Source organism: Meriones unguiculatus, chromosome 10 (assembly GCF_030254825.1).
Source record: "Meriones unguiculatus strain TT.TT164.6M chromosome 10, Bangor_MerUng_6.1, whole genome shotgun sequence".
Taxonomy (NCBI): domain Eukaryota; kingdom Metazoa; phylum Chordata; class Mammalia; order Rodentia; family Muridae; genus Meriones; species Meriones unguiculatus.
Genome location: NC_083358.1, coordinates 74845391 through 74873135, shown reverse-complemented (window position 1 = coordinate 74873135; position 27745 = coordinate 74845391). Strand labels below are relative to the sequence as shown.

General features: G+C 46.7%; 1 protein-coding gene across 1 annotated transcript in view; it reads right to left on the bottom strand.

The window, feature by feature from the left end:
• Nucleotides 1–27745, bottom strand: part of Hadh (hydroxyacyl-CoA dehydrogenase) — a 41373-nt gene that overhangs the window by 10261 nt on the left and 3367 nt on the right. Inside the window, exons 2-4 of the mRNA XM_060392690.1 lie at nucleotides 9768–9896; nucleotides 5634–5791; nucleotides 3315–3441 (exon numbers count right to left, since the gene is read on the bottom strand). Coding sequence (XP_060248673.1) covers nucleotides 3315–3441; nucleotides 5634–5791; nucleotides 9768–9896 — 414 coding nt within the window. The remainder of the gene's footprint in view (nucleotides 1–3314; nucleotides 3442–5633; nucleotides 5792–9767; nucleotides 9897–27745) is intronic.

The window sequence follows — 27745 nt, the reverse complement described above, 5'->3', positions numbered from 1 at the left end:
AATGGCTCAAAGAAATGGAATCAAAGGCTCCACACAGGTGACAAAACCATCTTTCGTTTTAGCACGGTAGATGACTCAAGTCAGGAGCGAAATGTTGACCCAAATGCCCATGCAAGACACCAGAGTCTGCAGAACGCACAAGCCCAAAATTGAAGTGTGTGCTGCTGGCAGGGTGAGGGAGTCCTCAGCGATCTCAGCGACCCAGGTGTCTCACAGTGAAATCCCAGCTGCACCCTTACCCACATTTATCCGCATGGGACACTGGGCCTGTTTCCTGAAACTAAAGTGACATCAAAACCACTCTGCCCACATTAAGGAGCTGAGGTAAGAAAGAGACTAGGGTTAAGGGCCAAGCATGGTGCCTAATGGAAGAGAGAGCCCAGGAAACCCCAGCTCTGCTTTAGTCACTGTTACTGGCTGCATGGTGCCATGGGAGGGAGGATGGTGGCTGTTCTTAAGGTTTTTGGCATGGAACCACCTGTGTGGCAGATGAGGCGTGACATGCCTGACTCACAGCCATCTCGATTCTTACATGAGTACCCGTCTCACTGTGCTACTCGCTACCACCACAGAGGAATGTTTTATTTATGTATCTATTCATTCATTCATTCTGCCAGTAGGGCCCTCCAACAGCCCCCCCAAACCTTCCCTTCAGTGCACACGGGGAACAGCTGCTACGCCCACTGGAATCCAGAAGAGGTGGTACCAAGCCTTGAACGACAGATGTTGGAATCACTTGTCAGGAATTAGATTTGGGTAAACAGAGAAGAGCCCAAGGTAAATCATACACACCACCCATGTCCACAGACATTTTAAATGCCAGAAGGGAGTATCAGGTAGAGTCATAATGAGGAGGCTTAGTTTCTACAGCAGACCTTCTCAGGCGTCTCCCTCCCTGCTGTGAAATGAGGATCAAGATACCTGGAAGTCTCCTATGTAAGAGCTCCCATGGTCTGGCTAAACAAGCTAGGTCTGTCGGGATGAAAGGAAGGACAAGAAGAGCACAGGGGAACCCATGAAGCAGATATGTGGTAACAGACACGAGCACCAAGAGATAGCGATGAAGAGGACAGAATGGACCAGAGACTCGTACGAACAGTGCTCTTCAAACTCTTCTGAGGGAGCCTGAAAAGGCCTGTGTCAGATCCGCATCTAGGGCAAATTCTGCCAGCCTCCAATCCTCAAGGTAAGTTGCTGACTTCAAGGAGTTGGGAGCTGGGAGTTTTGTAAACGGGGGATGCATTATCATTCCTTCATTTAGCAAAGGGCAACACTGAGTGATAATCTATACCCAACACAAGTCCCGCCCCAGGGGAAGGGAAGGACTCCTTGACTCACTGCCCCAATCCTTTGGATGCTCACCATCAGCCGCACGCAAAAGTCCCGGCCTGAAGCAGGGAGTGGGGCAGAAAGTCCCATCCCTAGCTGAGGAACTAGTGGATACTGAAAGCTGCTGGGAGCCGGGGGTAGGTTTTCTTCAAGGGTGTGGTCCCTGCTAATCTAGCTATGCCACACACCCAAGAGTATATATACTTGATGGGTTTCATATATAGATATATAGATATATAGATATACAGATATATAGATATAGATATCTGAAATTGAGAAGACACGGAAGGAACTGGGCCTGGAACAGGTTGCAGGGGTCGGGTGTGTGTGTGTGTATGTGGAGGTGAATATGATCAAAATGCAGCATATGAAATTCTCAGAGAACTCATAAAAATAAAATACTCAATAGAATGGAACACTTTCATAGACTATTCTAAAAGAATGATAGCATTTTCTAAGCATTATGTCAGCCCATTTTACTGCCCTTCTCAAGAAGATGCAGCAGGAAAGATCCCTGCTCTTTGCAGTAACTCCACGGAATGGGAACTATCCGCAGAACACAGGAATACACACCCTAGTAACTAAAACCAGTGAACCGCTAAGCGCTGAGGTGAACACCTCCGCCTCCCCCTTCGCTGCTCTCTGCATGGGGACAAACTGCATCTTCTACTTCCCATGATTTCCTGTGCCTCTTCCTTTCACTGTTCACTTTCTTTCTAAAGTTTATCTGTTTTTATATGTATAGATGTTTTGCTGCATGTATGCCTGTGCGTCATGTGTATGCCTGGTGCCCACACAGGCAAAGACATGCTGGATCCCTTGGGGCTGGAGTTACAGACAGCTGTGAGCTGCTATGTAAATGCTGGAAATTGAATCCAGGTCCTTTAGAAGAACAGCCAGTGTTCCTAACCACTGAGCCATCTCTCTGCGCCCCCCCCCCCCCCTTTTTAACTTCTTTAATAGCAGCCTCGAAGAATCGAGACAGAATTCTGTCAACAGGACAAAAAGACTCCCACTGCAGAAAGATTGGACCCGTCACTTGAGCAAAAGAGGATGTGAAACATCCAGAACTGATAACACATGCCGATGTTGGGGATGGGCAGCGAGGGAGACAGAAGGCAAAGGTCTTGCAGAGAAGGCAGCCATGAACAAGTTCCAGAGAGGCCTCAGCCAGTGTCTGGAGGTTTGCCTGGCTCCACATGGCAGCGTCCCCCACACTTCGCACAGCAATAACTCCACAACCTCAGACCAAATGCTGCCTTAATAGCAGCCTCTCCCGGAGACCCTGTAATTAACCCCCATAAAGGGCAAGCTGGCACATTCCAAGTGCAAATTGTCTATTGTGGCTCCATCTCCCTCGACTAGTTTCCCAGCCAGCAAGCAGAAACAGCCCAAACAGGAATGCTGGCAAGCCCTGCCTGGCCCTTCCCTCCACCTCTGGCCTTTGAGGTCAGCAGGCTCAAGGCTGCAGGAAGCTGCTTTTAATAGCTCTGATCACAACAGGGAGCTGCCTCACCTGGGACAAGGACTGCTGCCCCGGACCAGAGTTCAAGCTAGGAGAGACAGACTACCTAGTTCATGTCAGACAAGAACTGCCGTCTCAAGCATGGGGCAAGTTGACTTTAGCAACACAGTATGACCTAGAGGGTCCCTAGTCACACGTCTCTCCACACACCTCTCTCCATGGCAGTGACCTTTAGTGTCCCTCTCAGTCCGATGTGCCTGTCAGTGCTGCCATTGGCCCTGACACAAGTAAGTCAGTGACACACACAGGAACATAAAGAAACAAAGCAGAGGTGCCTTCCAAGATATCAGGCGCCTTTTCTATCCTTGATCCTGAAGAGGACAAATTGTGACAACAGAAATACAAAGGGGTCACCTCCCAGGCTCTCGTTAAAATTTCATGCAGCGTAATCCCCAGTGGGAGGGCTGGCGTGACTGCAAAGGCTGGAGAGGCAAACGCGCGGGACCAGGTGCCCACTGACCTCCACAAGCTTCATCATGGGGACCGGGTTGAAAAAATGGAGGCCAGCAAACCGGTCTTGTCTGGTGGTGGCATTGGCTATGCTTGTGATCTGCAAGGAAGAGGTGTTGCTGGCAAAAACTGTATGTCTGTGGAGACAAAAAAGAAGGTAGAGAACCAGAATGAATCAGAACGAGTCCTACTCGGACCCACGCTCAGCCCCAGAGAGCTGGCTGCATCACCCCAGTACTACAGCTTAGCTGGGCCTCCCTGCTGAGCAAATCAGTCAAAATCCGGGAGCGGCTGAAATCAAGTGACCACGCTTTTCTTTAAATCCCAGAACTTTAAATTCAGTTCCCAGCTCCTTAGGCATAATCTTCACAGGGCTTTCCTGAATTTGCAGAGGCTGAGGTTGTCTCTCGTCCACGTGTATTAGGTAAGTTTCACGATAAAGGAGGGAGAGAGGAGGCAGCTGTTAGCGGGACGCCCCACCCGACCTAGCACGATGAGGTGATCAGACTCAAGAAAAGAGGAAGGCTGGATCAGATAAAAACTGTAAACAATCCTCAGAGAGCACAGGGCACCTCCCCCTCTAGTCCAAAGCTTTAATTATGTCACAAGACAAGAGCTGAACATGCTTTGAACATGGTCATAAAGGAAGTTTAGTTACATAGACAACCTGGGAAAGGGGGGCAGACGCACACACATGACACATGTAAATGCTACACTCCTCACAGGCTGGCTGAAAAAGCACTTCTGTCTCATTTTATATGTATACGACCTTAACTTACTAACTTACAAATCTTCTCAAAATTTAATTTGTTGAGACCAGAGTAAAACGAGGGTGCCAAAGCCAGCCAGGCTTTCCTACAGCGCCACCTTGTGGATAACTGAGAAACCGGCAGGGTGCCGTTAAGCACAGTTGGATCTGGTCACTGGACCCAAGGACAGCGACTGCCACTGACCTGATTCTCTCTGGGGTTCTCGTCCAATGTCAGGGGCAGACCAAAAATTAATTAATTAGTTAATTAAAAATAAAGACAAAACCAGCTGGGGGAAGAAGAAATCAGTAATCTGGAAAGGAGAGAAAGGGGAGGTGAAAGGAAAGGCCAGCCTGGGAGTGTTCATGTGTCTCTGTGATCCTAGTACGGGAGAGCCGGGGGCAGGAGGATTGTGAGGTGGCAGCCGGCAGCGTGGCCTACAGAAGACGCTGTCTTTGGCGAGTGTGGGTAGGCAGGGAAGGGATGATAATCTCTCAGGCCTCAGCTCAGGAGAGCCTGCTTTCAAGGCTGCTTTCTACTCTTCTCAACCTCCATGGCAGGCTGTTTAAAACCCAAGGCAGCGCTGGGAAGGTCTTTGAAATTTTCTACTCCGAGACCCTTCAGTCACAGGTTGTAAACCTTGGAGTAGCCAAAGGTCAAACAAAGAAGTAGTGGGGCTGGCCCAGCCTCCTGACTCTCCCCGCCGCCACAGACACACCCCTCCACGGACCCCAGGGGCGAGTTGGGTCTTTCCGCTGCCAGTAAGTGGCCTGGTATCAAGGCCAAACTGCTCAAGAACAACGAAGGACAAGTTCTTGCAGACCAGCCCAGGTTGGATGCCACTGCCAGGCTCCGTGACTTGAGAGAACCGCAGGGCCAGGAGTGCCTTCTTTGCCGTACGTCTCTGCAACATGACCAGCAGAGTGTGGCACAGAAGACAGGACCGGAGGAGGCGGGGCCTTCCAGCCACAGATGAGGGTTCACTGCCTTGTGAGCTAATATGCGGGCATTTCTCCTTAGCCACCTAAGCCACCAGCGTTCTCCTGAGAATTACTTATTCCTACTGCCTTGCTCCAGCACTCAGGTCTAACTGAGAAGGGCCAAGGCTTTCCTATGGCGCCCTCTTGTGGATAACTAACAAACCTGCCGTGGGCCATGGACTCACAGGGAGTGGCATTATTGGAGGTGTGGCCTTGCTGGAGTAGGTGTAAGGCACCTTGCTGGAGAAAGTGTGTCACTGGGGGTAGGCTTTGAGGTTCAAGCCAGGCCTAGTGGCCTCCCCCTTCCTGCTGTCTGCTGGTTCTGATGTAGAACTCTCAGCTACCTCTCCAGCACCATGTCTGCCCACAGGCCACCATGCTTCCCACCATGACGATAATGGACTAAACCTCTGAAATGTAAGCCGGCCCCAATTAAATGTTTTCCTTTATAAGAGTTGCCGTGGTCATGGCGCCTCTTCACTGCAATAGAAACCCCAACTAAGTCAGAGGTGTTGGGTAGCAGAGAGGTGGCCCTGCTGTCGGAGAGGAAGCTCAAGAGGAAAAGCTTTCAGAATGCAACCAGGAAAGTCAGTCACGTACTCTGCAGCGAACTTGTCCAGTCTCTGGAAAAGCTCATTCTTCAACTTGAGGTTCTCCACGATGGCCTCCACCACCAGGTCTGTGCTGTGCACAACAGAGGCTGCATCCGTGCTGGTCGAGAGGCAGCTCAGGGTCTTCGCCACAAACTCCTCACCACCCTGTGCAGACAAGAAGAGAGCGTTCATCACCAGCCCTGCAGGTGAGGGAACATGCCTGAGGCAGGAGGGGGAAGGCCTGAGAGACCAACACAGACACCGGAACTCACAGCAAACTCGCAACCTCCCAGAGGAGGGACAGGAACATCCAGACACTAGGGAGAGAGTCGGCCTGTGGATACAGCCAACTCTACACAGGAAGTAATCACCATTTACCAGGGCAGGGGGCAGAGGGAATATTTAGTTACTGCTTAGTGAATACAGTTTCTGTTCAAAATCATGCAACAACATTAGAATATCTCACACACACACATACACACACACATAACCGATGCCACTGAATTTAGAAGTGCTGAAAGTAGGAGACAGGGGAGAATAATGGAGAGAATAGGATCAAAATGCTCTGGAACTGCATACGAAACCATCATAACACAATGTAGGCCTCACCATGCAGAAATCATGCATGCTAATAAAACATTACATGGTTAAAATGCCAAATTTTAAGTTATAAATATACATATATATATATATGTTATATATATGTTAGAAATATACATATATATATCATACCCCATTTTTTTTTAAAAATGTAAGGCAATTGTTGGGGCCACAAAGGTCCTTGTACTCACAGAGAACGGGAAATGTTAATTAGGAAGGGGTGAGATCTCAATGGAGGAGATAAAAATCAAATACCTGCATTCCATCCAGAAAGCTGAAAGTGGATTTTGTTAACGACCTGGTGCCCTTTTGGCTATCTACAGAGTCAGACCTCACCCAAATTCCCCAGAATGATTATCCCAGACTCCTCCCTCCCTAGGCCGTTACCCACCCTTAGGGGAGATGTCACATGTACTTCATGGCCTGCCAACTCTATGCTATTGGTCAGAGACCACACTAGAGTCTAGGCCTTTGGCTAAAGAACCCACCCTCATGGTCACGTGTACTCTGTAAAGGAGTTTCTATAGAGTCACACCTTAAGCTTATTGTACACCTAGATTTGGGATGATTGTTGCCTGGAAACCTTTTCTCGGATTGTACGGTGCTTTAACTATGCTGACAACGGACCGCCCGGCATTAGAAGCCCTGCAGTCTGATCCCGGGTTGAGGGAGTCAATCTGCACTGGGCTGTTCTTCTCAGGGGTTCAAAGCCCTGCTGGATACCGTCAGGGACACCCTCATGCGATTACATACACTCCTGGAGATGCCTCAAGTAAAAACCTAACAACACCCATCCCGTCAACAGATGAGTTGATGAATAACAGTTTTCAAAAGACATACAAACTGCCAATAAACGTTTAAAACCGTTCCGTTCCGCAAGTCCATCCCATCCCAGTCAGAACGGCCACCATCAAGAAAACAAATGACAGCAAATGTTGGCCAGAATGTGGGAAAGGGGAACCTAAGCATACACTGTTGGAAGATGGTATGGAGGTTCCTCACAAATACTGCCTACAGAACTCCAACGAAGGGCCCTAAGACAACCATCACAGAGATCCTCAGATCTATGTGTCTGCCACATTAGTCACAGAAACCACAAAACACAAGCTTCTAGGTGCCCAGCCACAGATGAACGGATAAGGAGAAATGCGCTCCACATACACACAATGAAATTTTACTTAGCCTTTAAATAAGATAAAATAAAATCTAGCATTCAGGAGGCACACGCAGGTGGCTCTCTGTGAGTTTGAGGCCAGCCTGGTCTACAAAGGGAGTCCAGGACAGCCAGGGCTACACAGAGAAACCCTGTCTCAGGAAAAAAAAAGGAAAGAAAGAAAAGAAAAATGAAATCACGACATTTACAGGAAATTGTAACTGAGGATCATTATGTTAGGTGAAATAAACCAAACTCAGAAAAATAAATGCCATGTTTCCTCTCATATGTGAACTCAAGATATGAATATCTCTCTTTTTATGTGTATGAGAGAAAGCAAGAGAGAGAGAGAGAAAGAGAGAGAGAGAGAGAAATGGAGAAAGGCTACCATGGAGGTAGGTAAACAAACCTTAATGGGATGGGGAGAAAGAAAAAATAATGCAGTAATGAATCAAAGCAGGAGGTACTATCTGGGAGGAGGCAGGGAACTAAAAAATGGAGAGAAACTGGGACAAATGATATATGAGTATGAAAGTGCCACCATGGAACCCATTTCTTTGTAGGCTAACTACGATGGTTATCTTGGCAACTTAACAGGCCCTGGTATCACTTAGGAGGCAAGCCTACGAGCATGCCTGCAAGGGACTGTCAGGATTAGGTTAACTGAGCTGAGGGGACCACCCCCACGGGTGACACCCTTCCCTGGGCTGGGGTCCCTGACTAAATAAAATAAGAAAGCAAGCTAAGTACGAACCTTTGTGGCTCCCTAATTCTTGACCAGTGTGACCAGGTAGTCTCCTGCTCCTGCTGTCCTACCTTTTCCATCTGCTGCTGTCTTCTCCATCATCTTGAGGTGGTTCCCCCTGAACCACTGTGCACATTATGTTTAAATTACTGTGCTTAAGAGATCTACAAAACGAAAGTGCCTCTAACCTGTACGCCCCACTTGCCCACGCATACATAACTTTCTGGAATGCTGGGGACTGTGGTTCATGTGAGAGAACAAGCCACGTGCTTTCATTTCTGTAAACAAGATTGGTTGCCAACACTGCACAGGGTACGCTTGATCGCACATAAGCGGGAGGTGCATAGGCAGGAAGTGGGTCAGGATGCATGCATGCCCCTGATGGGACAAAGGTGGAAAGTAAGGAACCTTGTGGGGTTTGCCTTTATAAGCCCCTGACTAATGAAATCTGGCACCATACTTTGGGAATCCCAGGTACGGTCCTGGCCAGTATTCATGGTCCTGGCCAGCACTGAATAAAGGTTGCTTCAAATTTGGTGAAAAAAATAAATAAATAAATAAAAAGTACTAGTGGTTTTATTCTTACTTGACAGGATCAACGCTATAAGGCAGAATAAACACTTCCTCTCTTACATCGAATCTGACCAGTTATTTTATCACAGCAATGAGAAAAATAACTAATGTGTTTAACTTTAAAAATAACTAAAAATTAAATTTAAATTAAGGGGGGAAAAGGCAAATATCCTACTTGAACTCTGCCTGGACACATTCAAGCTCGAAGAAATCAGTCCTCAGCAACTTTTGACAGAATGGCAACAGAAATAATAATTCAACTGGATGGTTTGTGCAGTATTTCTAATTAATGTGGATAAGCAGGGAGAGTGCTGGAAACAGCAGTTCCAACAAAAAATACCAGTAAGCGAAAGCCCCCATCTCCTGAGGTCTTCTGTTTTTCCTCTGCTTAGGAGAATGAGAAATGGCCCTAGCTTTCCCCTAGCACGGAAAAGATAGTGCCCACACTATCGAAAATGTTTCTCTAAATGCAGTGTTTATTGTAACATTCAGTTTTTACCTTACAAACCCCACAAGTATTTCCCTGTTTCATTCTCTCCTCTCTTTTTGGCAAAATAAGTGCTCCTCAATTTTTGATCCTGTGTCTTACATCAAGCTCAGCAGCTTCGGAAACCTTCTAACGCTAGAGCCTCCCCAACAGCAAAATGGTTGACTCCTTCTGTTTTCTAACCAGCCCCAACGGCATGTTTAGTGGGGTGTTACATCGGTTTAAACCACTGATTCTCAATCTGTGGGTCACGACCCTTCGGAGATCACATATCAGATACCCTGCATATCAAATGTTCACATTATGATTCACAGCAGTAGCAAAATTACAGTTACGAAACAGCAACAAAAATAATTGTATGGTTGGGGGTCATCATAACACAAGGAACTGTACTAAAGGGTCACAGCAGTAGGAAAGGTGAGAACCAATAGTATAAAGAGTCATGAGTTTTGCACAAGCAATTAAATACACAAGCACACAATAAGGTGAAGCCAACACACACACACACACACACACACACACACACACACACACGGGTGGAGCCATTAGAGGATTGGCCTTAAGAACACTGATAAGAACTTACCTGAGGGTTTTCTGCAAACTTCTTCTTTGCCATTCTCCTTAGGCTGTCCTCAATCCCTTTCTTGGATTTTGCCAGAATGTCCTCTGTTTGGTCCACCAATACTACTGTATGCCCAGTTGCTGCAGCCACCTAAATTAAAAAAATAAAAAAAGTTTTAAGAAAAAAGAAAAAGCATCAGTTTCATAGTCCACATCACTTCTACCACCATTCCACACAAAACAGCTCATGAGCGTAAGTATCAATCAACATTAGACACGTACTCCTTGCCTGGATGGTCTTAAATCACACAACAAACTCTCACGTAACACGGAAGCAGTAAAACTTCCCACAGGAAGGCCCTTCCGTGCAGTGGCCTGACTACCCAACGTTCCAGGAAGGAGCTTACAATTTCAACTCAGAACTGTAGACTGGGTGCTGTTCACCCCTCTGTCCCCGTGTCCCGCCTTGTCCTCTGCTTCTGCAGCCCTTAAATCGGAAGTAGGTGAAGCTTAAACCTCTAATCACCAGGCCAAAAAAGACCCTGTACCCAAGAGCTATTTAAGTGACAAAAGTTAAAGGAGAGCAAAGTCTGTGACAATTAACTTGTTTGTGGAGGTGGCGGGGAGCAATTCCAGATCCCCCCACCTTCTCCATCCCCTCCCAGGTGCGCAAAGTCCCTGTGGCACAGGTGTATTGAGTAAAACTGTTTCCCAAGTGCACAAGCCCCATCTTGCTTTATACACGGTCAGTGTGAAGTCGGCCCCTCTTTGGCCAGTCTGTCTCCAGCAAGGACCATGGAACGGGGAGTTTGACTGAAAAATGGGCCATTGGCTCACCTCCATACAACTGTAGGTGACTCAATTCAAGGCAGGAGCAGAAACACACAACGACCTATCCAGGCGTGACAGCCAGCACAGAGGAGAGGCCCCTGGGGGTCCAGGGCGCTCCCTAGAGCCACTGCTTGGGGCACAGGTGGTGTGGAAATACAGACAGGCTAGCTGGAGATCCGCCCAAGAAGTAACCAGGAGGTGAAATCAGCTAGTCTCAAACCACTGTCATCATATAAGACTCCTGAAGCCAAGCAACTAACCCTCAAAGCAGAAAACAAAAAGGGACTGAGAAACAGACACAAAAGAGCAATTCGAGCCAACAGGCTCAAATCCTAAAGGAAGATTTTTCAGTGCAACATCAAGTGTGAAAATGAAGGCTTCAAATTACAACTACACCCAGAGCTTCTCCCACGCAGAGGTACGGGTCCGGGCCTGCACAGACTGTGGGCAGCTTTAGCCACCCAATACCTGGGAATTAGAGAATGAAAAAGTTGCTGAGCCTCAAGGACTGACAGATCAGGGCAATGGGGCCAAGAGGGACAGGTCGTCTGTATAGACGACAGAAGCACATGGTGAGCCCAGTTGTTGGCATAAGGCCAAACTGTTTTCCAAAGCAGAACAGCCGTGACCCAGCCCAGCGTTTCTCCAGCAAGCCAAGGCCAAGGGCCAACAGCTCTGATGATGCACAAATCTGGGTCTCCAATTCAATGAGTTCAAGGTGAATGGGCAGAGCAAAGTTGGGAAGGAGCGAACACAGCAGGCCCGGGCCTTCTGTCTTTAGAAGGCTGCGTGCAAAGCTAATCGTGGGCTGAGCTCTGGAACTTGGGTTTGGAGAAAGTTCGCACCATTTTCTGACAATGCAGAATGTTGGCTGCTGCAGGCTCTCCTGAGACAGTACGATTCTGGAGTGTGCCAGGTAGCGAGTGATACCATGGCCGGCCTTCAGGAAAAATCCTGCACACCCAGTCTCTAGCTAGTGCCCCTAGAGACAACCTTTTACACATTTTGTCTCATCTTACTGTCACATCAAGTGTGACTGTGGTGGGAGAGGGACGAGACCCTGGCAAGCTCTTGCCTGGCATCTGACAGAACTCTGGCCGCCCTTTCTCTTTAATGCTTGTACCCTATACCTCTGCGGTAGTAAACTGCCGCCAGGAGGATCATGGATATGTATCCTGTGGACCCTCCTAGAGAATCAGCGAACCAGGCAAACCAGGGGAAGGGCTAACAGAGAAGCTTTAACAGGAAGTAGTAAATCTCAAGGTCCTGCTGGGCCAGGCAGGTAACTGAACTGCTCTGTTTGGCAGCTGTCAGAAGTCACATGACAGGCAGCAGCAATGGACACCAATGGAGGCTTGTGACCTTCAAAGCAGGGACAAGTAAGGGCTGCCTCGGGGCAGGGAATTCTTGCTCTGGTCCTGGCTCCTCTGTCATGCAATCCCTATGGCATTTGAAACAAGTGATTTTCATATAGTTTCTTGTGACCTCTGCCCTAGATGATTATTCCTTGAGGTGGCTAAACGGGATTCCTGAACTCTTACCCACATGGGTACCAGCCAATATTTCCCTCTGTTCATCTCCAGAAGAAAACCGGCTCAGGTCCTTTCAGCTCTTAGAGATGAGAAGATTTAAATAGTTATGGCACAAGATAGTACAGAAGCTGATCTGAATGGCGACAAGGAGCGATGATGGTGCCAGCCTTCCTCCATGAGGGGTTTATAATCTGATTCCTGAAAGCAGTGAACCAGCCAGGATGAAGCCTCCTGTCTACCAGAAGCCCGGAATGGCCCAGCACCCCAGGAAGCAAGCACCCATTCCTAAGGAAGCGGGACACTGCATCTGCCGAGACTTCAGGTGACATTCCCAGAAAACCACCTTCCCCGTTACTGCAACCTCATCTCACTGATGTCGCCCAGCACTTTTTGCTAGGACTCAGACAAGGTGCCATCCTGGTCCCACATTTTTAAGCAGATGTGAAAGGAAACCCACGGGTGCTCTTACGTGCAGACAATGGGCCAAACTCAGCTGCTCAGCGCAGAGAAACTATATCTCCACGCAACGCTCCGGGAGAGTGAAATGCACTTTACACGATCGTGTCAGAGTGGCTCTGTGTCACTGGCCTGTTACTATCTTCTTACTTTGACCCTAAGACAGAGGAGATGTTGATGCCACCCTCTGACTGTTCAGGCACTGGACAGCCGTGTCCAACAGACGTGTCAGAGAGACACAGGCCAGTGACTGCTTGAGGGTGACATCATGTCTTAATCATCTTTGTAAACGTCAAAGCCAGGTCCACCAACAACGCATGGCCTGGTACTCATCACATGCTTCACTAAACAGCCACGGGGCTGTGGGGCCAGTGTTCTGGCTTGTACAGCTCTGCTCACACAGGCTTCACATTCCCCTTAGTGGTCTGAATGCATTCCCGCAGAGATGGATGCCAGTGCGGGCAGCTGGCTCTCACCCCAGCAAAGTCCACCCACTCAGTCAGCTTTAAGTATAGTTAGGCAGCCAAGGCCTTCCGAGAGCTAATGTGCTTCTTCCTGAATTATCAGTGTATTTGTTGTATTTAGGGGAGAGGGGAATAAGCAAATGGAAGTAATGTTCCATACCCACTCTCAGCCAACAGAAAAATATAAACCCTTTAAAAAAGAAGAAAAATGTACTGAGAACCTACTGAAGTGCCAGAATCAAAGCTGCACTTTTCCCAAGACTATTTGAAACTAACCCAACACGTCTGGTGAGGCAAGCAACAGCCATTTTGCAAAAGATGGAGTGCTACAAAAGAGGCTGAGCCACTTGACCACAAACGCTCAGTTAAGCCATGAAGCCAGAATTAAGTTCTGAGACTGTTTGGCTCAAGGACTTATCTTCCTGTAATCCAGTTGGAAGCGCACATAACACTCTGACTATCTGCCGAAATAATCAGCTTTCAAGATAGGATCTTATAAAGTGGCATCATATAAACTAAATTTCTATTCTCTTTCAACCCAAAAGGGAGAATGAAACTATTGTAGGCTTGGTAACAATATCACTAAAATGTCCTAATAAGTAACTAAATAACAAATCAATTTCTGATAGATTCTCTGATAGACTTATAACAAATCAATTGTCCCACTGATATTTTTATAGACTTATGACAAACCAATTTCCCCACTAACACTCTTATAGATCTATAAAAAATCAATTCCCACTGATGCTCTGATACATTTTTACAGTGCTCAAGAAACTAACCTTACTGTTTCATTTGATTCACGAAGAAAACTGAAACTTACCAGCACTGTGTAACAGTTTCCTCCCAGATCAAAATATTCTATCCTATAGGAAGCTCCTAAGCAGGAAAGCAAACAACTCAAAACAGGAAGTCCCTGAAACTGACCAGATTCTCTAGGGCCCTCCCTGCCAGAGTAAATAATAAAAACCCACAGTCCCCTCTCAGAGGCAGCAGAGGCAAGCTGCAAAGGCTCTCAGACAAACTGAGCTGCAAAGAAGACTCAGATCTGCTGCCTGGAAGAAGCAGAAACCAGGAGAGCTGCGGGTAAGAGGGTTAGACCGACTGAGGCGCCTGGAAAGGACACTGTCCAACCTGTTAAGCTGTCTGCTGGCTGTGCAGTGTGCTCCAGCCTTTGTTTTTTTCTTGTTTTGGTTGGTTGGTTGGTTTTATGGTTTTGTTTTTTTATAGAAACAGGGTTTTTCCTCTATGTAGCCCTGGTTGTCCTGGAACCAGGTTCCTAGCTTTGTGAGCTGTCACCCATGCTGGAGTAATAGGTTTTGGTCATGCAGCTGTCTCTGAGTCGTTTTTTGCTCCTGTCAGTAACCCCAATAAAACACATGGGCTCACCAAGCTGGACTTTGGTCTGTCATGGGTTCTCTATCTGGGCTGAGTAGATATGTGTGTTGCATCTCCCCAGGCAGTCTTTTTGTACAGCACAGAAGTTAGTGAGAATAACAGGTCTACAATCATAAGGCTTTAATCAACCATAATTATGGTAATAGCCAAAAGCACTTGTACATGCATGTGTGTATGTGTGTGTTTGTGTGTGTGTGTGTGTGAGCAATTACTTATCAAAGCAGAGCACCCACTCAGTCAGACGAGTTTTCCTGTCAGTGACAAGGATCAAAGGCATACAGGACCCACAGTCTGCGTCTCTAGGGCAGGGGTCCTCTAGGTGCAGGTCCTGGGCTAGCTGCAACACTGCCCCTGGAGATTTGTGAGCAGTATAATTCTTAAGACACCTCTCGAGAACACAGCCCTTCTCACTCGAGGTGGGGGCATAGCATTGTGGGTCCATAAGCCTGGCAGGTGATTCTGATGCTTGCTGAGGTCTGAGAACGACTGCAAACTAGACCCAACTGAGAACCTTTAAGATGACCAAAGAGCAGGCACCACCCAGTCAGGTGGGTGCCCAGCCAATGCATTTAAAACCTCCTGCAAATGCTTTCAATGCTCAGTCACTGCGCCTAGAGCACTGCTCCACCAGCTTCTATTGACCCCAGTCCTGTCTCCCCACATGCACCTGTCGCTCCTGGGCGTCAAGTCTCGTTAAACACAAGAGACAGGAAACCCCTGTCTTTAAACTGGTACCACTGAAAGCCTTCCTGATGCTTACAGATACTACATCATAAAGGGACCTTAACGAACCTCTCCATGACAACTGCCCACAGGAATGCCCGGAGGCCCCCAGGAGATTGCAGACCTCATCAAGTTAACTGAGATGAAGCATCACACACCATGCTTACTGGTGATAACCAGGTGTACTGTGAGAAAGCACCATAACCACGGCAACTTAAGGAAGAGTTTATTTGGGCTCACAGTTCTAAGGGTTAGAGAAGTGAACAGGAAACATCAGGAGTTTTTAAACCAGTGGTTCTGTAAGACCTGGGCTCTCACAGCTCAGGAGTTCAATCGCGCCCTTCCCAGAAACTCCCCCAGACCAAGACTCGTTGCAAAAGCAAGAGGTTTATTAACCATTGTACAACGGGGTCACCCTTGCTGGTCAGCAAAGAGAGGCACCGGGAGACAAAGGCCTTTAGGTTTTTAAAAGAAAAATTGTGGGAAATTTGAAGTTTTAGTTTTGGCAATTTAGGATTGGATGAGGAAGCTATAAAGTAAGATAATTGGTTAGTCTTAGGTGCTCAAGCTTGGCCAGTCCTGCCAAGTGTGGATGCAGCTGCACTTTAAGGTGGGGGTGGTTAGCTCATCCTTGAAGATTAGGGCTGCGGGCTCTTGGCCAGAGGTCAAAAGCTACTCAGAAGAAGTCTAGGTTCGTTGCTAAGAAACGCTATCTCAAGGACAAGGGTCTGGTCTTTCTTTTGCTGAGTGAAAGTCATTGCTTGCTTGCCCTTTTTTTATATCTGTCCTCACAGATAGGGTCACATTTCTTTACTCTCTGGAAAGGTACTAAGAGGCTTTAGCTTAACCTGGACCTAAAACTCAAAACTATAGGCTTTCGAAGACATATAGGTTACAGAGTTAGTCTAACCCTTTCAGTTCTCAAACCCATGGGCTGTGACCCTTTTGGGAGTCGAACGGCCCTTTCACAGGAGTCATCTAAGACCATCTGCATGTCAGCTATTTACATTACGATTCATAACATAACAGTAGCAAAATTACAGTTATGAAGTAGCAACAGAAATAATTTTATGGTTGGGGTCACCACAACATGAGGAACTGTATGAAGGGGTCGCAGCATTAGGAGGGTTGAGAACCACTGCTTTAAACTCTCGAAGGATCCCTCCAGTGATGTACTTCCTCCAAGATCACACTTGCTAAGCCTCCCCAAACAGCACCACCAATTGTGGCCCAAATGTTCAAATACATGAGCCTATAAGAGACATTCATTCAAACCATCACACTGGGAGATCCACTGTTGAAAGGTATATAATGACTCGTATCACACACACACACACACTTAAACTGAACATAATTATACTTGGCTCGACATTCCTCTCTCACACTACGGGAAACAACTACATTCTAGTTTTAGAGGCATATTTCTTTAGCAAAAGCTTCCCATTTGGGCTTCCCTTCTTCAAGTCCACTCTCCCATCCACCAGAAGAGGTTTGTTTCATCTCCTGGTTGTATACTGTAAACATTGTCTCCACAGGCTCATATTATTTCCTGCACCAGACAGCCAGGTCCCCCCATAGGATTCATGAACTGCAACTGTCTTAAAGTTTTCACACCAACTCAAAAAGCAACAGCCCCCACAAAAACCCCAACAACTCTCTTCCGTCCAGTTCCCTCCCCAGTCATTCTTTTCTTGAGCCCTTCCCCACTGTTGAGGCCTCAAGTACGAGGTTTGGTTGCTCAGTCACTCCTCTAGAAAGCCCCGAAGTCCTTCAGGTGATTAAGTCTTTCATCACAGCTTTCAGCTAAGAAGAGAATCAGAAGCTCTGTTTTCTTGGCAGCCAAGCAACCGAGTTGCATATACAAAGAAGCTTCAGAGTGGGGACGCAGAATTCTCCACAGTTCAGATAAAAGACAGAGGCTACCAGAAATGCCCTCTATCAGTGATCAAAGGTCACAGATAAAATACTTAGCTGCTAGGGTGAGTGACTTTGGACTCTGCCCCAGTGCCTTTGCACTCCTGTCACGAGCTGCAACCATCACTGAGGACACCAGGCCTGGTGTCAGTCCTCACTGACTGCTGCCTGCTGCTGGCTCAATACACAGCTTGTCACAGTGAACAAACAAGTCTGTCCTCAAAAACCATGCATGTCTCACAAACCACATCCTCGGATCCCAACGGCCTTTGTGGGGAAGTGTGTTGCTCTCATTCCCGCAGTAAGTGGACTGAAGGTTGACAGGTGAGTGGGATTTGAAACTGGAACTACTCGCTCACACGTCCTCTGGGGCAATAGTCTGAAATGACACTGAGCCGGGCAGGGGCCTGAGAGCCAACTGGAGGCTTAAAACTGTTGATTCACCTCCCCCAGCCATCTCCTCATCTGCAGAACTGGGACAGCAGAACTGTTAGGAGTACACCAGTGAATTCAAGCGAAACCCTTACAACACGGTGGCATATCACGGAAAGAGTACTACCTGTCCACTGTAGGCTTCCCTTCCTCCTTCTCTAAGGACTGAACCAGGCATAGCCCACTGCGGCAAACCACATCTGACCTTGCAGTACAGCGTCCAGCTGACTGGCCACTTACACACAGATTCCTTTTGGAGACTTGTAGCCAGTCCAGAAAGCACACAGATAAACCTCTTAACCTACAAATACCTGAAGAAACGAGAGAGTTTGGTATATCACAGATGATTGTCTGATAATTTCCTACCATGGAATACAAACAAACCTATTTGTTATAAGAAGCTGGATCTGTTTCTTCTGGATGGGAACATTCCTTTCTGGAAAGAGAGAAGTTGAGGTTTGTGAAACCCACAAAAACTCTCAAGACGCAGAGGCTCAGAACACGCCTAAGATTCACAAGGCCTTTCCCTGTGAAGTTACATGAGTGGTAGACAAGTGGCTGGGGAGAAGAGATGCATTCATGACGTAGGGGCTACAGTTTGCAGACGTGGGGAACTCCAGTGATCCAGATTTCATGAGCCATGCTAGGCTGGAGAGAAGTCAACACATACTTCTGTGAGGAAACCATTAAATTCATTGGTTGGCCAATCTGAACTTGGGTGGAACCGTCTTTTTGGTTTGTCACTGCTATCTAGCTGGGGTAAACAGAAAGTGACTCTTTAGGAATGGTGTCTTCTAGGCACAAGACTCCCATTGCCATCATAAACTCACAGGGTTTGCCTGCACAAGACTGAAGCAGTCAAGAGCAAGTCATGGACTCGGTAGAGGCTCACGAGGCCCTACGCATCTGTGCTGATCTGGATGGACTGTGGAGGATAAGGAGTCATCATCTTCAGTGTGTATTCACCAGTGAGTTCACCAGGCCCCACTGCATACTTCCACTCGGATGGCCCTGGTTAAATTCAGTGGGTCACGAAAGACAGCAAATAGACATGAACATGGGAAAGGGAACTGGGTGGGAGCTTAGAATGGGTGGGACGGAGATAAGAGACAGTAGGGAGGCGAGAGTAACCAAGTGCGTTATATACATGTATGAAATTGCCAAAGAACAAATTTAATTAAGCAGTGAAGACACAGACACCCTGGGGGAAGAACCAGAAAGTGGGAAAGTCATCAAAACTTACACTCGCAAGCTCTGATCGCACATGGTTCCATTTGCAATCGGGAGAAATATAAGTCCAGATGAAACATCAAATCATAAAACTTCTGAAAGTTACCCAAGCGCACATGGCCCTGCCGAGCCCTTCCACAGGAGGGCACTCACGGTGGGAGCACTGTGCCATCTGAAGGTGGGAACATTCCAGCTCCCTTGGGGGTCTTGCATTTTCACTGTGTACAATACACGTTAACACACAAAATCTCTGTTCATTTATATTAGCAGTAAGGCTCTTGGCAACCTGCATGCTATTAGTTAAGTTTTTAAGACCCAAAAACATCAGGGGTTGGGGATGTAATTCAGTGGTAACGGATATGGTTAGCATGCATGTGACCCTGGGTTCAATGTTCAGCACCGAGAGAGAGAGAGAGAGAGAGAGAGAGAGAGAGAGAGAGATGGAGACAGAGAGACTGAGATTATTTTGTTTACAGTGATTAGACCAGGAGTTTAAGAAATGACTTAGTGGTTAAGAGTGCTTGCTGTTCTTGCAAAGGACCTGAATTTGGTTCCCAGCTCGCTCTCCCATTACTGCTACATGAATTACAGATAATTTATCATGGGCTACTGTAGACTGAATATACTTTTTCTACCAAACCTTCTGTTCAGCTTTGGTTCTAACGAGGTGGTATTGGTATAGGAGAGTGAGGACTAGAGGATTATGGGAATGGATGCATTAGAGAAAAGTCTTCTTCAGGAGCAGGTCACCAGCATCACACAGGCTGTGGTGATGTGAGTGTGGCTCCCTTGCTTCTCTCTGGGATGAATCCACCTTCCCTTCTAGTGTACTCTGAGGTAGAGCAGCACAAATCCCTCACGAGACCTGGTTGCCTGAAACGGGATACTCCAACCGACAGAATTATGAGTTAAGCAAACCACTTTTCTTTACAAATGGTGCCAGGTGGTATTGTAGCAAGAGGGCATTATTGAGACGGTGGCCTCCCGACATCTAGCCCATGCTCGTTCTTCACGGCCATATTTTATGTGGAGGTGGGAGAACAGTAAGGTCCTAGAGACCGTCCACAAAAACTTCAAAGTCAGAATACAAGGAAAAGTATGCTGGTAAAGGGGAAAGCAAACAAAAAAAAAACCCAAAAAAAACAACAAAATGTGTGAGGCCAACCAAATGTGGCCACTGTGCCACCGGGACAGCTTCAGAGGCCCTATAGGTAGGTATCTGAAGACAACCTATCTATAGGTCATCACCACACTACAATGCACATCTGTGGGTGGAGAACTAAGATGTTAATGAGACATGCAATGCACTGTATGTAGTTCTACATTGTATACAATGGAGCATGCATGAGAAAGACTGCACTGTGTAAATGACCCAAATAGTCCGTTATGCAAATGACCCCAGAAGCCCAGGCCCCCACTGTGCAGCCATTGGAGCTAAGCTTTTGTTTGCTCTGGCAAGACTGCTTCTTTGGAAGTATGTTCGTCTTAACACATCTTCTTTGTCCTAGGACATAAGAACCTTCCGGAAGTGCCACTGACACCAATATCTACCAGTATCGATGTCCGTATAAAATGAAATAGCCTACTAGAACTTCCACTCCGAAGCTGTAAATGTCTTGTGTGTCTCCTTTTGGCGCTGTGAATAGACTCTCCTTAAACAAAGGTTTCCTTCAAGTCTCTGCTTTCAGTATTCTTCTGGCTCTATATCCTTCCCTTCTGAAATGCCAGTCATCCCCATAATTCCCACCATAGCTGAAACCAGCACATTCTAGTCTAAGCTCTGTCACCATCTCAGCCTGAAAACCAGCTCTCTTGACATTATTGGTACCATAGTTCTGCACCATAGCTCTGTATCACAGTACTGACTCTGGATCTCTTGCTGGATCCAGAGCTCCTTGTTTGGTCTGCTTGGCCAGCATGCTGGTGGAATTGCTGGAATCACAGCTGAGCGGTCACTTGTAGCTGGATTTTATGAGTTCTAGAGATTCGAACTTTGGTCATGACCCTGGCACAGCAAGCACTTTCCCTGCTGAGCCATCTGTCCAGCACAGACATCAACTTTTGTCTGACACTTATGCCCATTACTACAAAGCTGGTTCACTTTACCAGACCATTTCAGATGGGTTTTTAATCTGTCTGCTTTAATATTTAAAATCTCTTAGTGACAGAAATTGACTCAACCTTTTTATCTTGGCAACTGTTCAAGTTCAACTACTTTAGAGCAGAGTAGCCTGAACCCATATTCTTTTCCCAGGCACGCAGCACTTCTCCCTTCCTCCTGCTCTGCAAATCCGCACCCAATGTGTCCTCGGCAAGGAGAGTTCTTTCTCGTCACTGCTGCTGGGGGACTCTGGCACATCTTTCACAATCCCACATAGGCTGTCTCTCCTTTAAGGAAGCTTCTCTGGGAACCTAGGAGAGGACTCACTTCCTTGTGGCTCTTCTGATGTGCAGAAGCAGCGGATCATCGATGAGAACCAGTGTGGGAGGAAAGTCACAGCAGAGCACTGAGCCAGGGAGCCAACGGCTCTCAGTGGCCTCTCGGTACCTCTGACCCCAGAATCTGAACGTGAAACAACAAGGAACTGATTGTAGGGTTTTTTATTTTTATTTTTATTTTTTATTTATATTTATTACTTATGCAATGTGTGTTAGCATGTACACCTGCACACCAGAAGAGGGAACCAGATTTCATGTTTAGATGGTTGTGAGCCACCATGTGGTTGCTGGGAATTGAACTCAGGACCTTTGGGAAGAGCAATCAGTGCTCTTATCCTCTGAGCCATTTCTCCAGCACCCTTATTTTTATTTTTTTTTTAACTAAAACATTCAAAATCTGGTCAATAAACAGCCAAAATTAGGAGAAATTACAGCTGTAGAAGAGAAGCGATAACTTATAATCTGAGAGGTTGGTCAACAATTATTTTAAACTATGAGCTCAAGTTAATGGTGTGGGGATTAGGCGAGGGTTATTGCATCATCTAGTTCAGGTTCTGAGGTTGCTGTTCCTACAACCACAACCTAAGGTAGTTTGGGAACACCCCTGTCCAGAGACAACCGGAATTTCCAGTAATTATAAGTTTCATATATGTAGAGCTATATGTACCGTCTGTCTGTCTCTCTCTCTCTCTCTCTCACACACACACACACACACACACACACACACACTATTGTCCCTTTTTCTCTATCATTAGAAGGTACATCCTATATGTCATACTACCTTTTAAAGATCTAAAAGTTTTGTGTCTGGAGAGCCTTCTTTGAGACACGCACACCCACACTCTCAGTACAGCCTGCTTTCTTCCTTGATGCCTCTTAACCCTTTCACTTAAAATCTGCGTTTCAAATGTCTTCATAGACTGAAACGCTGCTACAGAAAATAAAGAAAAATGAAAGTTCCCTCAGGCTAAGGATGAAGCTCAGCAGCAGAGGCCACACTCAGCTTGTTGGAAGATCTTAGATTCACCCTCAGCACCCAGTTCCACTCTTCATCAAAAAGAAAAGGAAACTAATTATTTGTATTGTTTTTACTTATGTGTATGTGAAAGGGTTAGGCTAACTTTGTAACCTATATGTCTTCTAAAGCCTATAGTTTTTGAGTTTTAGGTCCAGGTTAAGCTAAAGCCTCTTAGTACCTTTCCAGAGAGTGAAGGAATGTGACCCTATCTGTGAGGACAGATATAAAAAAAGGGCAAGCAAGCAATGACCTTCACTCAGCAAAAGAAGGAGCAGACCCTTGTCCTTGAGATAGCGTTTCTTAGCAAGGAACCTAGACTTCTTCTGAGTAGCTTTTGACCTCCGGCCAAGAGCCTGCAGCCCTAATCTTCAAGGATGAGCTAACCACCCCCACCTTAAAGTGCAGCTGCATCCACACTTGGCAGGACTGGCCAAGCTTGAGCACCTAAGACTAACCAATTATCTTACTTTATAGCTTCCTCATCTCTCACATATGTATATGTGTGTGTGCCTGTCCCTGTCTGTATGTACACCATAAGCATTCAAGTCCGTGCAGAGGCCAGAAGATGGTATGGGAGCTAGAGTCATAGTTGGTTACAAACCACTTCATGTGGGTGCTGGGACCCAAAGCTGGATCCTACGCAAGAGCAGCAAGGGCTCCCTGCAATTAACCCATCTCTCCAGCCCCCAAAAATACAATGTAAAAAGAATGGTAACATAACGCTAAGCTATTACAACTCCCGTCTGTGCCCTCCCATCCTGGACAGGGCGGGCAGGCTGTCTGTAGCTTTCTTAGGATTACATTGTTCCTACCCGTATTTCCTCCTCAGCAAACAGTGGGTTCCTCATGGGCAACAGCCATAACATACCTGCCACCCAGCACACAACAGATACTTCCTAATAAAAACAGCAACAGAGGGTTGACAGATCTGCTTTTTGAAAAGCCTCCATTTGTGAGTTATCTTAGAAATGAGTGCTTTAAACACAGTAACTGCAGGGCTGGAGAGATGGCTCAGAGGTTATGAGCATTGGCTATTCTTCCAGAAGTCCTGAGCCCAATTCCCAGGCAACCACATGGTGGCTCACGACCATCTATAATGAGATCTGGTGCCCTCTTCTGACTTGCAGGCATTCGTGCAGACAGAATACTGTATACATAATAAGTAAATCTTTAAAAAGCATAACTGCTTTTTGTTATTAGAAACCCTTTACAGCAAACCTTAGAAAACTTCCATGTGTTTTAGAACTATGAGATAGCACATCATTAGCTTGTAAAGAATAGTAAGAAAAGAGAAACAAGTTGAGAGCAGAAACGATTTCGGTGAGCCGAGGATGGTTTCTCCACCACGGGTGGCTGGAATGCTGGGGAAAGGGAAACAGCAGGGCAAACTCAGTGTGCTGCCTAAGAGAAGCCGTGTTCTTCCTGCCCTTTGACCGCCACACCACCGGTGTTTTCCGAGTGGCCTGTGTTTACTTCCTGCTAGTCTAGCCGGTCAACGTGTCATGCCCCCTTCATCAAAGGGCCCTCGCTGTCTGTGCCTGTCTGTCAGGGACACAGACCCCGGGATTCCCTCCATCGCACGGTGGACGAGGACACTGTAGTTTCCTCACGATTACAAAGTTAAGAGAGCAGCAAAACTTATACTGTTCGGGATGTTAATTACAGATCATCTGGCGTGGTGGGGGGCAGCGGTACCTTTCAAATTGTTTTTAAGCATGAACCCCATCCCCACAGAAAAGCATACAGCTGACCAATAAACAAATCAAAGGTCAGAGTAGGGGAGCAAGGAATCCACAAGGAGACCTGTGGCTCTGCCAAAGTCCATCCAAGAGCGCACTGCAAAAACACTCCTAACCTGTCACATCCACTAGGAGAGCTACTGTTAAGGGCACTGCAGAGTCAAAATTTTTAAACTTGCGTGTCTAATTTAGAATATCCACAGAGGACAGAAAACTAGAAGGGGCTTACCAGAGAAGAGAGAAAAAGAGGCCTTAAGTGGGGGGGGGTGAAATACATGTGAAATAAAAGTAGAGATGGGGAGGTCTAGAGGCTTAAGTGGGGTTGGGGAACAGGGAAAAGAGAGGAAGGAGAACTGGGAAGGAGGGTTAACCAAAATTAAAGATGTATGGAAAAGCCTTATGGAAACCCACTACTTTGTAAGCTAATTAAAAATTCACATTTTTAAAGAAGAATTTTGAACAGAGGCATCCTGCACAGGTGGACAAGACTCTTCTGAGAAGACATGGGTGTGGGACGCCACCTTACAGGTTATGGTCAGAGAGGCCATAGAAGCTCCACAAACCACACAGGCTACTGTCATCGATCTTGGTTGCTCATCACAACTAAGACTCTATTGCTAAGACACGGCATACTTGGGGCTGGAGAGATGGCTCAGCAGGTAGGAGCACTGGCTGCTCTTCCAGTAGGCCCTGAGTTCAATGCCCAGCAACCACATGGTAGCTCACAACCATCTATACTGGGATCTGCATGCTCTACTCTGGCATGCAGGGGTACATGCAGACAGAGCACTCATATATGTAAAATAAATATTTTTTAAAAAGACAGCATACTTTAGCTGTAGGACACACAGAGATCAAGCTGAAGCTAACCCGAAATCTTCCTCCCTGTTGGCTTATTTTCATAGGACCGGAAGGTGCTCTGCAGGCTAGTAGGGGAGGAGAGTCATCAGTGGACTTCCCCAGCGGTAGACTTGCACGCTACAATAAGGACCCGCCTGGCAAGATGTGTCCCGTGGTACAATCGTGGAATGACCACTATTGGCATCAACGCTCTATAAGAGGGGATTCATGCCTGGTGCCGTAAACTTGGTCCAAAGCCTACGGCAGGTGACAGGCCCTAGGGGAGAGCCTACGGTTGCTCTGCTAAATGGACATGTTGTGTACATCCCCCTAAATGTGAGGTTTATGCCTATAGGAGAAACCTCCCCCTCAGGTAATACTGACTGATGCCTGGCCAAAAGGCTAAGAAGACGTGGCTGTTCAGTGTTCAACCCTAAATAGGACATCTACACTGACACCCCCTCCTCCATGCATGCACCCCCCCACACACACAACACACACACACAAGGCTTGGGGAACGTGGCGGAAGATGGGGGAAGAAAGGATGTGAGCGCTGAAGGATGGGGAGGAACGATGTCTTCTGGAAATGGCACAGCCATTGCATTCATTAGCTCTCATCAGCTATAGGGTTAACTGCAAGATCAAGCCAGAAAAGATCCCAGCATGGATGGATGATGAACTCATGAGGTTCCACACCCCTGGCTGAGGAGCTATTGGCAACGGATGGCTACTGGCTGAGGGGGAGGCATTTTTCATCAGGAGCGTGGCTGGTAGGTTGCCTGATCTCTGCTCTGAACGATTCAGTAGGGCTACTCAAAGAGAAGAGGTTATGAAAGTGGGAGAGGGAGCTGGGATAGAAAGGACCAAAACATACTGTGTACATGCAGGAAATTATCAAATATAAATGGAAATTAAAAATAACAGCTATTGTATTCAACAAAGGGGTAGGCAAGGAAGTGGAGAAGAGTTCTTATGCATTGTTTTTAGAACACAAAATAATTTTCTGGAAAAATACAGAAATCCCTCAAGAATTTAAAAACCGTATTACTGTATAATCAGCATTTTCATTTTGGGATATATACCTATGCGATTAATAACAGTCATAAACAGATCTTCCTTTGGAGGTAGCTTAAGACTTCTTCTGATAGTTCAAGAGTAATTACATCAGTGACGGGTGGTATTTAATTTTCAGGCAGCAGGCAAGATGGCTCGGCAGGTAGTGCAGCCGGTTGCTTGATAATCTGAGCCCAGGACCCATATGCTAAAAAGAGAGAACTGCCTCCTACAGGATTTTAGTGACCTCAATATGCATTCCCTGACAAGTGCACAGGTACACATGTACATGCATTTGCATGCTCGCACACACGCAAACAATTGTAAAAAGGCCATTTAAAAAAAAAAAAAGAATTTCAGTATTTTGGGTGCGAAGAAAACAACAGTACTCAGGCTTCCCGAGAGTCACATAACACCACCACCTGGAACTCCTGTCTGGAAAGGATGGAGCTGGGAATGCAGAGCGAAACACAGGAGGACAGAGGTCACTTTTGGTTTTCCTTTCCCCCTATTACTTATTCAATGTTGTAAAAACACAGGACTTTCCTTGGTTCTTTAACTTTAGAGACTGTTATTTTAGCCATTGAGAACTCTTGCCTTCTATTACAGTGGCCGGCACACTCACTGTAAGACACTGAGGGCAAACACTCACACAGAACTCTGTGAAGGCTCTGTCCTCGGCTCCATGTCTTTCCTAGGCCTGGTAGAAGGCAGGCCCAGCCAAAGAGAAAATATTTTTAGACAAGGGTGCTTCAGAGCTGTAAAAATAGTCCCAGTGAATGGCACACTTGTCAAGGCCCCAGTACTCCTGCCAAAGAACCCAGGAACCATGTCAAGCAAAAGCATGCTGGATTTCTGTAAATTCAAGGCCAGTCTGGTCTATATGGTAAGTTCTAGGCCAGCTAGGGCTACATCAAGGAACCTGGAAGGAAGGAAGGAAGGAAGGAAGGAAGGAAGGAAGGAAGGAAGGAAGGAAGGAAGGAAAAGAAATAAAGGACAGAAGACCTGGGAATAAAAACATGACCTTCATAAGGAGCATTCATAGTCCAGGAACTATGCCAGTTTCCTGTGACGTGAAAACTAAGTTTCTACATTTATTTTTCAAGAAAACTTTAACTCACTTTGACAACAGAAGTTAATAAGGCTAACACATACACCAAGCTCTGATTATTATTCCATTAAACACCAGAAAATTCAGAGGTGAGGACGGTGGGAGAAGGTGGGAACAAATTCAGAGGCTAGGGAGAAGTTTTCCAGTCCCTCTGAGCATCTGCCCTCTTACTGAGCACTGCATAAGAACAAAAGACTCCAGTAAATGTTCACCTGTGGCTGAGAATGGTCCCCCGGCAGATAAAGAGCTCAAAAGAAAAAGAAATGTACATCGTTGGTGTGTGGGTGTGTGTCTGTGAGTGTGTGTACATGTGCTATACTGTGCATGAAAAGATCAGAGGATAACTTTTGGGAGCTGGTTCTCCCTTACCATGAGGCAGGGCCTCTCCTGCAGCTTCTGCCCCGGTACATACTCCAGGCTAGCTGGTCCTTGTCTTCGCCTCCCATCTCACATGTAAGAGTGCTGGGATTACAGTCACGCAGCTTCAGCAAAGAGCTACTAGCCAGCTCATCTTTGGCTTTTTGAAAAGGACACAGGTGTGCAAGCGACCGCACACGCACGCACGCATACACACACTTACACAAACCACACAAGTTTGGAGGCTTTGGTAAGACGAATTTACTCCTAATCTCTATAAGTTCAAACTTCCCCCCCCCCCCCGCCCCAAAGTGTAAGATACTGAATACATTCATTGTGCCAGAAAGTCTCTCAAACACTATTGCTAATCGGCCCAGTAGCTGTTCAACAGTCAAGTAATGAGGCGTGTGAGCTTTCTGGACTCTTCATACAAAAATAATGTCTAGGCAACGCTTAGAAGAGA